Consider the following 19,071-nt stretch of genomic DNA (forward strand, 5'->3'; position numbering starts at 1 on the left):
GATTTTAATATTTGATAGAGTGATTCAAGAGGAAGATTTATTATACAATACATGTACATCCGTGCGAAGCCGGGGCGAGTAGCTAGTTTACTAATAAAACAAATTACTAAGAAAGATATATTTAGTAATTTGAAGTTTCAAAAATATACAATCGCTTTGGAGTCCTACAAACTTAAATTGACACGTTTTGTTATTAAAAGGACTAGTGGATCTGTTAGTAAAGTACCTACCACGTGATATATATGTCTATATTATATATAATATAGGAATATATACATATTACTAGTATATATACATATTTCATTACTTTACTAACTGAAAGTTTTTACCTCATAATCGTAATATATCGTTATATTTTAACCTTATAGAGACGACTCTTCACGACTGCAATCCTACATAGGGTAGTCAGCATTGTTCGGTCGTGGTGAACGCAACTTATTGTTAGCAGGTAAGTATATGTTATATATTAAATAGTGTTGCTATATATTAACTATAATTTGAGTTTTAATGAGGCGCCGGTGCAGGCGGAGGAAGTAGAGGTAACGGAGCGACGCAAGCTGCACATCCGTCTCTTTCTGAAAATTAAAAAAGTAATTATACCACAGATAAAATAATATTACATACTATACTAACTCTTGACTATGGTATAGTGTCTATGATTTATCTTATAATGTTGGTATAACATAAAACATTTTGACAGCTTCGGTAGTCTACCGGTTTAGCACACCGCTTCACTTGCGATGATTGCCGATTTTTTTTCTTGCGGGTGTTAAAAATTAGAATCATGAATGTTCTTTGTATCGATGTAGATGCCTAAATTATATATATATATATATATATTTACAAAAACAATAATTACGTAAATTATTTTTAATATATACAACAATAATTACGTAATTATTTCCATCAGTTTACTAGTACCCATAATAAAAGCTCTACTTAGCTTGTTTAAAAATCAAAATCATTTCAGATTGACAAACATATCCTATAAGATACCTACTCGTACACACAAAAAATAAAATGTAATTGTGAATTTTAAAATCTTTTAACGAAATAAACTCAAGAAGATATACATATTTCATACAATTAGTTAACTTTGTTGTTGGTTGTATTTTATTAATTTTTTATTTCATGTATGTACGTACAGTTTAAAATATAAATGATATCGATCTACCGTCGCCTGGCACCTAATCCCGATATAATTGAGACAGACAACCAGGGTTGTCAACCGTACGCGAACTCTGGTACATGTACGAAGTTTTTGGCCTTGGGTACGAGCACATTTTCATCATAGCACTTGCACTATGTGCTAGGATGAAAATGTGCTCGTACCCAAGGCCGAGATTTTGACTTACGAATATCAAATAGTCAAAATATGATGGGTTATGAGCTTAGAAAAAAGAAAATTGAGTGTAAAACTCTAAATAATATTAATAATAATATCTCAGTACAGTACACAGCGTCATTTAGACCCAAGCTAAGCAGAACTCGTGTTAAATGTACTAGACAACTGATATAAATATATCTATAGATACATTTATTTTGAAAATACATAATATTCATGAAAATACTTAAATTTATACGAACATACAATCACACTGAGGTATACGAATGTTTATACCGTGTGAGGAATCGAACTCGCGACCATTGAAAATATGGCCCTAAGCGGCTCTAAGCCGCTAGACCACGGAGGCCGTCAAATACGAGATTTCTTTACTACTTCGTACAAACCTAAATATTTTAAGGTTGGCAACCCTGTAGAGAACCTTACAAGCAATTAGTCTGTTGAACGCTCATATCAGTAAATATGTTACAATAATCACATAAACGATATTTTGATAGAGAACTTACGATATTTTTTTTATAGACGCCTAAACTACACAGAATTCCTTTACTAAACTTAATGACAATAATAATAATAACCACAGGACAATAATAATAATTTATACAGCGCCATCTAGTCCCAAGATAGCGGATCTTGTGTTATAAGTAGGTACTAGACAACTGCTGCAAATATTTTATATAATATATATATTTTTCATACGCGTAATTACAAATGTTCGCATCAAGCGAGGAATCGAACGCGTAACCATCAATTGGCTAAACCGCTAGTCCACCAAAGTCGTAATACTTATGTGATTAAGTGCAATAATACCATGTTTGGGCCACTATAAACAGATTTACAAACAATAGAAATAAGAACTTCATTTATTCTTTAATGTCTACTGAAAATTTTTAAAAGGAGTTTCTCAATTTGTTATATTTTTTATCTGTATTTATAGGCACAGTATGTGCAATGTCTTCTCGCTCCGATCGAACCCTCGTCCTATTCAAACTTGGATCGACATTATGACGACCCGAGGTTCAAAACCCTAGCGGTGCTCTAAGAGTAGGCTAAGTCCTTAAATAAACCTTAAATAGGTTTTGAGTGTCATCTGCACTCGTCCTCTATCGTTTGGTGAAGCTTTAAAGGCCATCTGCTACCTACAGCATTATGATGGTAAAAAAAACAATGTGTTAAACAACCTGCAGGATGTCCAAACGGCTGACAGAAATCTGTTCAAAAGAACAGGGTTTAAACATTTAATAATAATAATATTTTTTATTTTGCATCCAATATTTACAATTTCAATTGTTCCCTGGAACCTAAACTAAATAGAAATTTGTATTTTAGGTACCAGATCCCTTCTCTTACAATTCATAATGATTGGAATTACAAATTATAAAAAGACAATCAAATAAGGTATTAACTTAAGCTTATCATCATTCACTTGCAGTGTGTGTGTGTGTGTGTGAAATGACGATAAAATAAAACAATTACCAAAATGAAATTAAACTTACCACGGTCGTGCATGTAGTGTAGAGCGGGTCGGAGATCTGGTAACCGCCAGGGTTCTACCCTCGTATCCTCTTCTCTTTCAACTTTAGGCACTAGGCCGCTCCAGCAGGAGTCTTCAGGGCGAGGAGTGGGAGCAGTGCGGCACGGCCATGAACATCCCTGGAAAAGAAATCGAGTTAAATCGGCCTTTTAAAGGTTTTGTGTTTTTTTATTTAGTAACGATATATTTATTTAAAACTAGCTGACCCGTGCATCTTCTTTCATTGCAGCTCCGCTCATATTGGTCGTAGTGTAATGTTATATAGCTTAAAACCTTCCTCGAAAAATGGACTATCCAACACAAAAAGAATTTTTCAATTCGAACCAGTAGTTCCTGAGGTTAGCGCGTTCAAACAAACTCTTCTACTTTATAATAAAAATAATATAAATAAACAATATAAAAATAAACGACTGTGGCAATTTTTACAATAATAATAACTAGGTTTAGGGGGGGAAGGGGACTGTTAGTACTGTGGACTGATGATCTTATTGCAATGTACCATGCCAGGCTGACCTCCACGCGATTCTATATATATAGTTATGAAACTATTATACATATAACACATTTCTAAAGTGATAGGCAATGCATAATTCTAATAGTGTTATTTTTAACACTTCAGCAAGACAAGAAAGTAGGCAAAAAGGAGGCCAAAGCAGACAGTTCTGATTCAGACTCTGATGATGAAGACCAGCTTCAGAAATTCCTGGAGGGTGAAGACATTGATGCGATTCTGGTGAAGTCAGTGACAAGTAAGGTGTTGTAGTAACCTTTTTCGTGTTTATTAATAATACTGCACTAATATCATAAACAGGAAAGATTTGTGTGTTTGTAATTTTTAATCTCAAAAAGACAACATATATCTACAGATATGATATATTTGTGGATATGTACAAACATATATCATATCTGTATCTATATTAAATGTAATATGATGTGACACTTTTCTATGGATTACGTGCGGCCTTTACGGCCCATTAAACAAAGCAGTGGAACAGTGACATTTACCGCGGCGACGCGCGTTGGTTCACGATAAAAATCATGTTTATTTCGATTACCGGCACGAGAGTGTTATCTGTTATCAGATGCGACACGCGGCACGACAATTACTTAAATAACTTACCCCTCGAACGCTATCACTTAACTAATAACGATTCATTCACATCGTATGTGTGTACAGAGCTTCTCAAATACCTATATATAAAGGGATTGTTAGTAATGTGGACTACAACTGCTATAAATACCGAAATACATTGTTTTAAATATACATAGGAAGCACCCAGGCCAATACAAACAATCATACTCACGAATACAAATGTTTGTATCGTGGCAGGAATCAAACTGCAACCATCCGAAATAAGGCGGTGCGCTAAACCGCTAAACCACCAGGGTCATCATATACAAATTATTTTGACTTTGATATCAGTATCTTCTAAGAGCGTTCATAAAAAAGTAACATATCTGCAGTATTTCCCAAATATACAATCTACAGTCGTACTCCAATATACCCATTTACAAATGGCCGTTTGTTAACTCAACACTTTGACAACCACTGTCGCGTGTAGCAGGTTAAAATAGTGACATTACAGACAAAGCTCGCAGTAATTATTGTTGTTTGATTTAAAAGCAATTGTAGTGGTACAGAGATTATTCGTCGTGCACATGTGAAAAGTAGGTATACGTTTACTTGGAAAAAAATATTAGTTTAGTTGAGTTACAGTTTTTATGTGGAAAATTCTTTATACCTAAAGATAGATCCTCTGGTGAGAGATTGTTACTCACTAAAAAACTACATGGTGTGGGAGCCAGAGTCACAAGATCGCGTTCAGTTAAACCAAACCCTAAAAGTAAAGAACAATATTTAGATGTATATGAATGTATAAGGATAATTTACTATTTTTCGGTAAGTTTAGTTTGGTTTAGTTTATTACTAAAGTTATTATTTCATACAGTTTTTTTATATTGTAGCAGTTTTGTACCTATAGAATCCATTAACCTTACTACAGATAACAGAATTTAGTACTTATATATTAAACGAAATTTCTTATTTATTTAAAACATATATAAAACTTACAAAGTACTTAAGAGAACCCGGGCGAAACCTTTACCGATGTTATATATATGCCTACTTTAAATAAAAAAATGAAAAGGTAGACATATTTTATCTGTACCTACTTCTTGTGGTTTCAGCGCTAGTAAATTGTTTTGTTGAGGCATTTACCTTCCAAATTGAATGAATTGGTTTTCAAAAATTTACTTTCAGGCTAAAAGTTAAGGTCGACTATCCAAATTGTTAGTTAATAGGCATAATTTGTTAATAAACGTATGATATGTCCCGTCTACATTAATAATCTGCATAGAACACATTTATAAACTATTCAACATCGGTTCCGTATAATTATTAAGGCAACTGCGCGCCACTGTCACATAATACCCTTGTTGTTAATAATAAATAGGTGTCTCCATGTCCGATTAACACACATCCAATGTCGCGTGCATAACCGATATAAAATATTGAATCAGTGCTTTTTGCGATTAAAAATAATTACATAAACTTATGCTAGAGCAGAAAGAAAACCGTCACGATTTACAATAATAAAATTAAAAAAAACAAAGTCTTGTTTATGTCTGTTGCACTGTATGTTACAGATAAAGTATATTCTATCTTCTATATATCCATTTCAAATAAGTACTAAATTAAAAATTTGTTACTATTATAACCAGACCATCATAAATTTCCCGCCTAAAGGCTGTGTTGTTACACAAAAAAGTAATAAGTAGGTAAAGGACAGCCTGTATGTATATCTGAATCGCAGAAGCACATATAAGATAATATTACATAATAAAAGTATGGGCAAAGATAGAGAAACCTTTTAAAATTAGAATTGGCATAGATAAGCAGTAGGTTATAGGTATTTATTACTTCTATAAATTTGATCATATATCTAAGTATCGTAACAAAGCACCAAAACAGGTTGTGTTTTTAATTTCTGCATTAATTTTAATTTTACCTACTTGATCAAAAAAGAAGAAAAATCGGGATACTTTACTTTTTTTTCTTTTCTAGACTATAAGATTAGATAGGTATGTATTTATTTTAATTCATAAATCCTTGTCTGAACAACTAAAGCCATAGAAAGTTGTCTCTTTGGTATATTTACTTTACTCTTTGGTTGTCTCCCAAATAATCGTTTACAGAGTACTAGGCACAGATCAAAAGATCTACTTCTTTTATGTGTGGTAATAAGCATTAGTCAATTAGAATTTCTTAATAAAAATTTTGAATTTATTAAAAGGCAGATCGAAAATCTCCTTCAGTATCAAATTTTAAATTTTATTGTCATTTTCATTTATTAAATCCATCTAAACGAAATTTGCCTGAAAGTTTATATTTGTATTTAGTATTGTGGTTATAACAATCATTATTTTAGAGAAAAATACAAGGAGGGTCCGCTTGGAGGTCGACCTTATATGTACTAATTGATAGCAATGAAGCCACTGGTTATCTGCCCTCTTTTTGGTTTAATTTGGATTGATAGAAATAAAATTTGTTTTCTATTTTCCTAATTTAACAAGAAAAAAAGCTTGAGGTCCTTGTCCGAATATCCTTGGCAAAAGATTGGTATTAATATTATGTCATAAAATATAATATATTTTTTTTTTAATATAACTTAATGGATCTATGGTTCGAATAGGGTGGTAGAACTGCCAGAAGGTAAATATAGAGGCGTGTGTCTGAACAGCAAAATTAATGTTCCGCACATTCTGCCACCAATAAAACCGTCCAAATGCCAACTCCCAAGCGCGGTAAATAAAAAAAAAAGTAAATGTCACCTTGACATTTAAGTCGCTCTGCGGGGCGCCCAACACTCGAAACACAGAAATTTAATTTTGATAACATCGTTTGTCAGTGTTCTAGTTTCACATAATTTGATTGTTGTTTGTTGAATAAAGCATATGAATTATATATGAGGAACCGTTGTCAACGTAATGGTCTTTTGTTTTAATAAAAGGGAACACGAATTTCTATCGTTTTGTTTAATTTCATAGTTTTTATAAGGCATAAGTACCGAATTTCATCAAATGTATATAGATACTTCGTCTGTACTTTTAATATAAATGTATTTGTATAAATAATCTTATATAACCGTGAACTTCCAATATTTTTACCATGTATTATCGTATTGAACGTAGACAAAAAAATATCTCAAATTGACAATTGTTTTTCGACTTTTTCACAAGGTTTTTTTTTGTCATAATAGCCCATATCTATGTTATTTAGATGTATAAAGCTATATCTAACGTTTTTTTTTTTTTATCAAACTCTGATTAATAGTTTTTGGGAGAGCAATAAACATCTATCCTTGCATCCACAGATCAGAAACATAAATTTATTTAATTGAATAATGCTAATTGGTAGTTTGTATTCACACACTTAAACTTAAATTGTAAAGTAAGAATAAAATTATTTAAAAGAGGAACACACAAGTTTCTTGCTCGTTCTTGTGATGAGACAGCTTTCCGAATGAGCGGTAGATTAAAAATGTGATGACTATTCAAAAGTGCTTCAATGTAAGTTTATTTGAATAAATGATTTTCTATTCTATTCTATTCTGTTCTATGCTTTTTCCGTGAGCAGATATCATAAATACATAGAATAGGAAAATAACTAACTTACAACTCTGTTCTGTGTATACATGCAAACAAAATATCGTCTTTTATTGGCATTGATAGTTCAGTCAATTTTTTATAAATAACTGTAGTATTGGAATTTAAATAAGAGTTTCATTATATAATAGCGGAGTCGTTCTATTGAGGGAACTCTTGCAAACAATTCTTCAGGAATTAATAGTTATATTATTTTGTTTAAATCCGCTACAATTAGCATGTATGAGATCACAAATATTCAGTGCGGAAACTTGACTACCGTTACGAACTTCTCTAATGGTGATCAAATTCCGACCGTTATTGTATCTACACCTATATAGCAAAAACAAAATAATATAATTCAATTAAATAGTGAAATGTACGTCCGCAAAATAACACTTAAATCGATTATATAAATTTCTCAGGACCTGAGGAGAGGAAAATGAAATTATATTAAGAAACGCGTAAATATAATACAGAGACTTTATACACGCTAATCAGAAATGGCTTAACCGATTTCAGTACGGTTGTCACTAATATCTTGTGATAAGCTTCACTTCGCATTTAGTGTACTTAGTTAAAAGAGCAACATGCCAGTTTCTTGCTCATTCTTCTTGTAAAGAGTGTGCATTCCGAATGAGAGGTAGAATAAAAAAAATGACTATTCAAAAGTGTTTAGATATATATTAAATTTATTTATTTGAATAAATTTTATTTCTATTTCTAGTGTTTGTTTTTTGCAATAGGTTTACAAATAAAAATGTTGTATATGTACGACTTCACGGGAAGAGCTAGTTAATAATAAAGCAGTATGAAACTGGGCCACCGTACCAGCGGCAAGCCCTCTATTGTGTAATATTTAACTCACTAAAGGAATCTCACTAAAAAGTCCCAAAAAACCAGCATCCAACATCTGGTAAGCTGGATACATGTTCAGAGGACTGTGTAAATTGTTATGAAGGTAATATAGGCATCATTCTACTACATACCTATTACTATATGCAAGTGTTAGCACAATTTATAATCGATACCAGTCCCTCTTAAAATTATAAACGTGAAAGTCTATCTGTCTGGTTATTTGTGTCAATTGATCTTTCTTTTTATCAAATTAAATATCTTATCTGTGTAATATTATAAACGCGAAAGATTGTGATTAGGATGGATGGTGATGATGATGATGATGGTTTTTACTTTATCACGCAAAAATTAAACGTAATGATAAATGTCATGCGAGTGTGATGCTGACGAAGCTAATGACATGAACTGAATCACCTATATAATATCTCAGGATAATCCAAACAACACTAAATAATCTGAAACTAAGCTTATTTAAAATAGCAACACACATGTTTCTTGCTCTTTCTTCTTGTGATGAGTCTGCATTACGAATGGGCGGTAGAATAAAAAATGTGACTATTTAAAAGTGCTTATATTAAGTTTATTTAAATAAAGAATTTCTATTTCTAAGCAGCGCTCGATATATATATCTTAATGAATGAAATTTGATGTAAATATAAATAAAATAACCTAAAAGAGACATATGACATCAGATGAGATTAACTATCTATTAATATCAAAATCATCGCATTGTCCGTCCGTGTGTGTAGCGTGTAATCAACTGCGCTGCTGCGTGCCCCGGGGAACAGCCCCGGGGGAGGTTGCTTGCATTTGGTGTCACATGTACGAAAATTGTTTATACCAATTCAATTACAGGTCTTTCAAATGTTAATTGTTGAACAAATGAAAAATTACTTATTTTTTTACTTTTATTTGTCTACAAAATTATTAACTATTATTTTTATGAGAATTTACAATAAAATACCATAGAATATACTGGTAATACCTTTAAATGAATTTAAAACATCTGTTACATTATACTATTAAATAAAATATTCAATTGAGTTTCTTGGCTATTCTTCTCAGTTGGATCTATATATAGATCCAACTGAGAAAATATAATACAAAATAATTTACGTTCATAAGCGGCTAAAATGTCCTACATGAATAAACGATTTCTGAATTTTGAATTATATTTATTGAGCAAAGCCTACTAGTAGTATATTTGGTAAATGATTACACACTTAAATAACAAACGTGCTTTGCAATAATTGTTCATGCACGGGATTTTCATATAATGAAACCCACAAACCTAGATAGGTATTATATGTACTTAAACAAATAGATAAATCTCTAATAAGTACTATCAATAATCTAGACCATAACCCTCAATTTTAGTCTTTGAATATGACATTTAATTATTTTAAAGAATGCATATATTTATTTGTGTATGTATATTTATGCTTCCAATAGTATTTCTTAGTACATAGCTATATTATACCTGTATTTATTAGTATTTTTATTATTCTCTAGGCATAAATTAGTTTCTTACTTTCTTTAGTATTGTTATCTTCCTTCTTTGTTAATTTATTTTCATGTCACCCATATGTTCCACAATTATATACGTTACCCAAAGGCTGCCTTGAAAAGAAAAAAAAAATCCTATATATATATATAAGCCCGCATTATTGTATTTATAAATGTTTCAGTGTAATTTTTCTTTTAATGCAAATTATAGCATCTGGCAACCTCACTTTTCCGCGTACGCGTAGGCTACCTCTACGGACTACGCCTACTACGCCTGCGCGATACTCTGTGCCGAAATTTTATAATAGTGAGCCGGCATCTTTTGTTGTAAATATTGTAAATAGACTCATATATAATTTTGTTCCTTTTTTAAAATATACTAAAAGTACCAAAACACGTTTTTGTTTTCACTCGGCCCGAAGAACCCTATAAAATAAAATATTCTATCTAGCACAAATTACATCATCAAGTGATACATAATAAGAAAATACAAGCATTTATAAATGTACAAACACCGTAATGCGATTAAACAATCCAATCCCACCAGCAGACGGGGCAATAATCATTTGAAAACAACTAATATTAGCAAAAAACGTACAGCGAATCCCCGGTAGGTACGCGGCACGAGGTACGTGACCGCCCAGTGATTTATAACAGTATCAAGTCCCACAATTGAATCGTTTCGTACAATCCTCGCAAAGTATCTATTACCTACGTGCTCTGCGTACAGAGTAATGTGTAGTGGTGTAAAAGTATTTACGTCTAGTTTCCAAAGCCGTTGCCATTGGTTTGGATGGAACGAATAATTTGATATTAAAAAGATTGTTGAGTCCTTTTTTTTTATGTTTTTTGCGCTTAAATGCGTTGCCGATTGTTTAGGTGGATTTGATTTTCTTGCCATTACTTCTCAACTTAAGTAGCAATCAGATCTGGACAGTTAAATAGATATTTAAAAAAACGTTGATGTCCATTTGCCACATTGAAATCGGTGTAAAAAAGATTTTTGATTCTTGGAACAAGTAATTGAATGGTATCAAAATTAGATTCCTAATTACTAATACTTCCTCTTATATATACAAGAATAGCTTAATTTCCAATGCTTCCGGTTAGATGGGACTAAGATTATATTTAAGAAAATGAAATTAATATTTCGTCTTATATATACAGAAATAGCTTATTTATTTTCCATTTCTGTTGCTATTGGGTTAGAAGGATCTAGGATTCCAAAAGCAAATTTTATTATCTTAAATTAATAAATCTAGGATTTAAAAAGATTGGCTCTTCGATGGAATAGATCCTAGATCCAATCTTTTAACTAAATTTGTTTTAAAAAGATTGACTGTAATTAATTTTACCTCAACACATGTACCTACACAATAATTTTCCGTTTATTTTAAAAGGAAAATTATTCGCCTTTTTTTTTTCATTTTCTAACATCCCTGTCAAATTAGAATGCCATTCGAAACAATGGATCGTAAATTTAATATCAATATGAATTTTCTTCCATATTATCAATTGGTTCATTTAGACCAGTATGGACCCCGTTAGAGCACGCAACACATAACAAAATTATAGTTATAACAAATTATAAATATTTGTGTCACATACAGCTTGCATAAATCCGTTTTCACTATAAATAGTTTTTAGTTTAATTTGATAAATTGATGACACTGTCGCATATGATCGAGTGCTGCCTAATACAAACACACTCCCTCGAGCACGTTTTAGGGTTGTCATTGTAATGTAAACTGTTTCGAGTAAGTACCTATCTATAAATAAGGAGAGTTCCTGTTTGTATATTGTTATCAAGTAGTTTATTAAAATGGTGTTTTCTTAGTCTGCTATTATTTAGCCTAAGGCCTCCGCTGAAAATCAGCGCTGTAGTTTCGGCTACAGCAATATTTTATATTTTGCATATTAATTTCTGGTTTACTATGTTGGTGGGACTACATATGCTGCCAATTTAATATAACGTATGAATCAACAATATTTGCTAAATAATGTATACTATTTTTGTTTACTGGAGGAATATTGCATGTTTAATTTATTTTAATTGATATAAAAAAAATTTAATACATTTAAACACTGATTTTAATAATGACGCCACGGAACGTTCGAGAAGAAGTACAAAATGTATATAAAATAACATCGATGTTCTGTGCCTGACCTTCCAAATTTGAATTTTTATAATTTTATTTTTAAATATATTAAAGGGCTATTTGCGATCGCAAACACTATTAGTATTGTAATAAGCTTCTTTCCCTAAATGCTTGCTCGTGTCTATGAAGAGTTCCTCTACATTTCAAATGGTAGTTATAAGTACCTACGTATGCCAAATTTGGAATGGAGAAAAATATAGCTATAATATCTATGGTTTTTCTCATAATCTTGGTATTTCGTTAACTATTTTGACGGCCTTGGTGTTCTACTGATTTAGTACACCGCTTTAAGTTTGATGATCACTGGTTCTATTCCTCACACGATACAAATAATTTCTATTCATGAGTGTGATTGTTTGTATCGGTCTTGATGTTTTCTATTTGCATTAAGTATGTATGTATTTAAATTTTTCTATTAGTATCTTGTATCTATTACACAAAACCTGTTTTGCTTCTAACTAGGTGGCGCTATATAAATTGTCCTAAGTTATTATTATATATCAATCTAGGAACTAATCTGTATAGAAGTCTATATTGGTATAACTGTATGCATTGAAACAAAACAAAGCAAAGAGCGAGCAGCGAAACAATCGCCCGCTCCAATAAGCTGAAAGCGACCGGAGGCGCCGACCGTAAGCCGATTTAGACTAGACTATGCCCTTAATGACCGTCCGATTTAGTGATTACATTTTAATCTCTAATTCGATATTACAGTTCTGCAATAATAATATCGAATAAGAAGAGTCATAGCGTATGTGAGTCATAAGTTAATATGTTCAATACATGTAGATATCTAATGCAATGTTCGGAATTCGAATATAATTAATTTAAATTATAAGTTGAACATTATTAAGGTTATATTGTCAAAGACTTCGAGTGTCAGAAGACGTGTGTATGGTATACATGGTAGTGTTGTAATGTAATTAAAAAAATATTTAGCATTCTGCACTCCTTTTATATCTAAGTGTGCGAAATATATTCTTCCGTCCGCGAAATTTTCGTAAGAAGGTATATAGATAAAGTTATTGGCTTCACTTATTAATAAAATGATAAAAATTAATCTCTATTTCCCTTGGTCACATAATCACGCATAACGGCTGGGCCGATTTCGCTTATATTCTTTGTTTGGTATGTTTGCCTTTGTTAGGAAAAGATTCTTACGAACGAATAAATAAATAAAATTGAGCGGAACGTTAGAAAAGTTAATGTGAATGTTACGTTTCTTTAATTTTTTTTATCAGAGGATTTTTATGTTTACTTTTTTCGCGTAATTAAATATTAAAACGTATTTTTTTAATGTTTATGAATTTAAATTAAGAGACAAGCTTAAGTAATTTTTTACATATACCTATTCTACGATTTATTTTCAAATTCCGGTAGTAGTTTAAGACATGTGTTAGTAATCGGAACAGATATTCATTTATAATATATAAACCACACTATTCGCTCTTACTCAGTGTTGGTTTAATTATATATCTACTTATAATTTAAATATTATTATAATAATATAAAATTAATATATTCTTTCGTAAATACCAGAATTTAATAATCGCCAATTGACTTTTAAAGCAACAACATAGGTAGCGGCATTAAGTAATTATTGGACTGTAACGATGGCAACCCTGTTCTTTGAAGGGCTTAAGGGGAGGGCTCTCAAGCCGCGTTAATTATCGGTGTTTACGTCACTCATTAGAGGAGCTTCGCCGCCTCTATTTACAACACAATCTATTCACTAAATAACATTGGGTAAATAACGTTCCTATTATATTGAGAAACCCAGTGAAAATGTATAAAGACACATATATGTGCACCAACAATATGTTATTATTCGATTGGTAAACAATTAGGTATATACATATTACAAAAAAAAAATCAAGTTCACAAAGGTTTGTTTACAAAGGTGACAATATAATATTATATCCTTTTAGATCAAAACTGACCATTAAAATGAGTCGGCATTAAGCGATAATATCATAAAGATGTAACAGAAAATCCATTCAAATTTTAACGAAAATGTTGTAAAAAAGTTAGTATTGATTTTTTTTTAAGATTTCATTAAAGGAATATGAGTTATCTATCGTAATTTTACTTCACATATAATATACCAATACATTATTACTAACGTTCCAGATATCTGCATAACATAAGTGTGTTTATATAATTACACTCAAACAAACCCAATCAAATACAAAACCAATCTTATTCAATGGTTAGTACAAAAAACAGCTAAACCATAAAAAGGTTCTGGCTTACTAAACGAAAATCCTCAATTAATTGGTCTCGCGAAGCCGATCGCTACTAAATTAAACATTTTCTCTTATTTAAAACCGAAATGAAGTTCATTTGAATTCGTGCCGCCAGTAATTACAGAGTTTACGACGTGCAAACGCTGCCAGGACGCCATTTTAGGAAAATGGCCGACGCCACTTGGGATTCGGTCAGACACCACTTGAAATTAAATGGCCAGTGTTGCAAACTGTATTATATTAATCAATGCATTAATTACACAAGTTTTTAAGGTTTTATTTGGTAATTAAAGTATCTATAATACCGTTTTGTATTTGTTACGGCTACAAAATTACCCAATGTATTTTTAGACATATTCACTACTTAGATTTTTTTACATTTTCTGGTGGATTAAAATTCATGAATGTTTAGATGCATGAATGTCGTGTAAAAAAAAACAATTTACATGAATTTAGCTAGTTTATAACTATATATATACCAATTTAGAAAACATTTTTAGGTATTTTTAGACACTTGTGAGCTAAGAGAAAACATCATATAATTTGTTTCTACGGATTGAGTACCTATGTCATACCAATTCATTTCTGCTGTTTAAATATTTAATTGTAGCAATTTAAATGCCGTTTCATCGTCGTCGTCATATTAAATAACACTCAACACTTTAATATATACCATGATCTCTAGGAATATCTATTTTAAGAACTATTAAATCACGTGCCATCCTGTAGAATTGTCAACTTGTATGCGTTCCAATTTCTTTAAAAAATAAATTCTTATCTTGTGATAGGACAGATTTCCGAATGAGTGATATACCAAAAAAAAATAGACTTTCGCATACACATGTGTGCCTAGTAAACACAAAATATGTATCCGTTACAGTGGCAACCCTGTTCTGCGCTGCGCTGTGTTGTCTACAGGATTCCAGAGCCGTAATAAAAGAAGTAATCGATTACAGCACACAACTGAGGTGATTGGAAAAATTTCCTCCTTCAACTTTTTAAATTGGATCCAACTCTAGCTCGGTTTGCCCCGAATGCCTTTTAGAGTAGATAATACGATTTAGTAGGTATCCGATATTAGATTGCATCTTTGAAGAACGTTTACGAGTTATAAAAGTTTCGAATTTTATGGAAGTACTTAGAAATAAAACGCCAATGTAAATTTCTGTTCTATTTCTTTTGGGAAATATTTATAGCTTAGCGAGATTCATATGCAAATGTTATTTATTAAAGAAAAAACAATTAAGTAGATATAGGAATATGTTTACCTCGAAAATAGGCAAATGTAGCTAAATTAGATTTATAAAAATAGGCAAGTTGCTAGCAACAGGTTTATTTGCTTAAAGATTTTTTTTATTAGGTATTAGTGGAAAAACTTATAAAATCGATTTACTAGTTCAAGAGATAATCCCTTACGTAAAAGATTAAAACCCCCTCCAATAAGTGAACCGGAGCGAGGTTGAGGTGGGTTGTTTAGTTGTTAATTTTTTTTATGAAACGTAGTAGTTTAAATTATAAGCAAGCGACGGCCCACTTGACGGTAAGTGGCCACCATCGTCTATGTATATGTGAATGGCACGGCTGTGTAGTTCGCTTATACGTTGTCATTCCAGAGTTCCATACTAAGATATCATGCCTCCATACCCTGAAATTTCACTACCAGACCCTTCAATTAAAACACACTTTGTGAGACAGAAATGTCCTCACAGACGACGTTGTCAAAGTCTACCTTGATCAAAAAATAATTAATATATTAGTACTATACCATTAGTATTAAAAAATAGGGGTTGATTGTAAAAGAGTGAAATATTTTTGTTTTATATATTAATGCCGAATCGTTAAAATATAAAGTAAAAAAATTATGTCTAAAAAAGAAAGATTGCGTGGTCAACCTTATTGCCTAGGGGAATAAGAAATCGATAACTTATTCTTAGACTTACCAAGTTTACATATAAAATTTGATCACAATCAGTCAAGCCGTTTCGGAGAACTATGACAACTAACTGTGAGAGAAGAATGTAAATATTGTTATATTAAACAACTCACCATGTTTTTCTGATGATCATCTTCCGTAGTCTCAATATCAACACTCTCATCGCTGTCGCGGTCGCTCTTGGCGGAGCGTGCGGGTGATGAGCGGTTCGACGAGCGATGTGGTGAGCGATGTGGCGAGCGATGTGGCGAGCGATGTGGTGAACGATGTGGTGAGCGGTTCGACGAGCGATGTGGTGAACGGTGTGGTGAGCGGTTCTGTTGCGGTGGTGTTCTTATCGGTGATCTTGATCTGGTTAATGTTCTGTGAAGTATAAAACATGTTAATACTGGCGAATTTTTAACTGGCAAGGTTATATTACAATAAATACTATTATAAACTAATTTCGCATCGCTAAGGTGCTAAATCATTATGAAATATTAAAAGACCTTTTTTGCAGACGTAATTTTTTTATACTTTTGAAACAAGTAAAATTTTGAAACAAGTATGTTTTCTATGTATTTGTATCAATATAGTTGTCTAGTACTCATAACACAAGCTTTAGTTAGCTTAACTTGGGTCTAGATGGCGCTATGTGATTTGTCCTGAGATTATTATTATTAAGTAGGTAATTTTAAAATAAATCTATATATATAAATAAAATTGTAGTGTCTGTTTGTAATATTGAAATAACCATTTTACTACATGCATATGAATATAAATACGGTACGTACACCAAAATAACATTTTTTACTATTTTTGTCTCTCTAATCTCTGAAATGGCTGGACCTATTTTGACGAGACATTTTTGGCAGGTAGCTTATGTAATAAGGAGTAACTTAGGCTACTTTTATTTTAGAAAATTGAAGTTAAATTCCACGTGGACGAAGTCGCGGGTACAGCTTGTTAGTTACATAGAATATTACTTGTATAAAAAGTATCATTAAATGAGTTTTTTACCATAAATTTTATTAATTTATTAAAGGTGATAAATTGTGATATCTATTTATCCTGGCCAAAGTAAAATGACCAATAGTGACGAGACGATAGTCTGTTAACATAGCACCTACACCAACCCTTGCGGTAATTATTCGAATTTAATAGTGATTTTTAGAATTTAATAGATAAATAAATATGTTAATTTATGGAAGTAGAACAAATATTGACCTGTTTGGCGAACGTGGCGGTGAGATGACTGGTGATAATTGTGGCGAATCGAGGTGATGCGCGCGGACTGGACGAAACGCGCGTGGCTCCTCTATGGCGCTTACGCCGCTCAGGGCCGTCAGCGCTCCTACATAATTACATTAAAATAATGTACACACGCAATATTATAGGTATCATAGTTGATAAGCAATATATTGATTGCAAAGAGGATCCAACTTCCGGGTCCGGATTAGCAAAATTCCACTTTGGTAACACAACACATAAAATCAATATTTCGGTCAGCTGATTTTGGAAAATATATAATTTCTTCTTGTTTGTTTCATACAAAACATCCCAAAATAACTGACCAATGTATTGATTGCAACAGGAACCATCTCCCAGATCAGGATTAGCAAAATTTAACTTAGGTCACACACATAGATACACAAAATATTTTTTTCAGTTAGCGGATGTTGAAAAAATTATAATTTTTCGTGTTTGTTTTGTACAAAAAATCCCAAAATAAATTAGCAATGTATCGATAGTAAAAAGAAATCATCCCATCTCCCAGGCTGTAAGATTAAATTAATTTGAAAAAGCTTTGACAGAGAAAGTTCCTCAGAATATGATATCAAAATTGTAATCTATAGAATACCATATATATTCTATAATATATATCTATATGTATGTAATCTATATGCTCTCGGATTAAAGTAATTTAAAAAGTCTACGACTGTAGTCAGAATATGATTTCATAATTGTAATCTATAGAATATATTAGTAACTAACCTGGCGTCCACAATGAAGGCTTCAGCCACGGTATGGCATATGGCAGGGGCAACCTGGCCCCCCACACGTAGTCGGCCAGCCGGGGCACGGGGGCGTGGGCGCTCGGCGGACTGGCTGGCGGGCGCTTGGCCTCACTCCCCGTTTCCGGCTCTGGCCTGCAAATCGGCACTCTTCTGTGGCGAAATTTTAGGCTGAAGTTTTTTAAACGATTTCTATTTAAATGTTCGGTAATTGTGAAGTTGATAGGAAAAGTAGGTATTCTATACATCTTAATCTATATATCTATATATATATAACTCAAAGGTGACTGACATTGTGATCTATCAACGCACAGCCCAAACCACTGGACGGATCGGGCTGAAATTTGGCATGCAGGTAGATGTTATGACGTAGGCATCCGCTAAGAAAGGATTTTGATTAATTCTACCCCCAAGGGGATAAAATAGGGGATGAAAATTTATATGAAACTTCATCAATTTTAAACCGATCGGGCTGAGACTTTGCTTGCATAAAGCTACTATGACGTAGCCATCCCCTAAGAAAGGATTTTGATAAATTCCACCCCTAAAGGGATAAATTAACGCGAGTGCAGCCGCGAGCAAAAGCTAGTAATATTATAAATGGATAAGTTTGTGAGTATGGATAGATGTTTGTTACTCTTACATGCAAAAAGCACAGCTAGCATAACAATTGAGCACTATGCAAATTGGTATAAGAAAAATATTACTAGTTTGATGACTTTCTTAAATTAATACGTAAATAATTGCAATAATATCCTATTAATTTGGTAAATTCGAAAGGGTTAGTGTTTCGGATTTTTGTTACTGTTTTGTACAAGCGGTTTTAAATTAAATTTCATATAGATACGTAAG

General features: G+C 32.1%; 1 protein-coding gene across 1 annotated transcript in view; it reads right to left on the bottom strand.

Annotated features, from left to right (window-relative positions):
* Positions 1 to 382: 382 nt before the first annotated feature.
* LOC131855061 (SKI family transcriptional corepressor 2) overlaps positions 383 to 19,071 on the bottom strand; it is a 36,770-nt gene continuing 18,081 nt past the window's right edge. Inside the window, exons 6-11 of the mRNA XM_059206272.1 lie at positions 18,200 to 18,372; positions 17,432 to 17,558; positions 16,518 to 16,588; positions 16,339 to 16,469; positions 2,842 to 2,998; positions 383 to 575 (exon numbers count right to left, since the gene is read on the bottom strand). Of these exons, the coding sequence (XP_059062255.1) occupies positions 505 to 575; positions 2,842 to 2,998; positions 16,339 to 16,469; positions 16,518 to 16,588; positions 17,432 to 17,558; positions 18,200 to 18,372 (730 nt within the window). The 3' untranslated portion in view covers positions 383 to 504. The remainder of the gene's footprint in view (positions 576 to 2,841; positions 2,999 to 16,338; positions 16,470 to 16,517; positions 16,589 to 17,431; positions 17,559 to 18,199; positions 18,373 to 19,071) is intronic.

This window comes from Achroia grisella, unplaced genomic scaffold (assembly GCF_030625045.1).
Source record: "Achroia grisella isolate CSIRO2021 unplaced genomic scaffold, CSIRO_AGI_Agris_v1 utg1295, whole genome shotgun sequence".
Classification (NCBI taxonomy): domain Eukaryota; kingdom Metazoa; phylum Arthropoda; class Insecta; order Lepidoptera; family Pyralidae; genus Achroia; species Achroia grisella.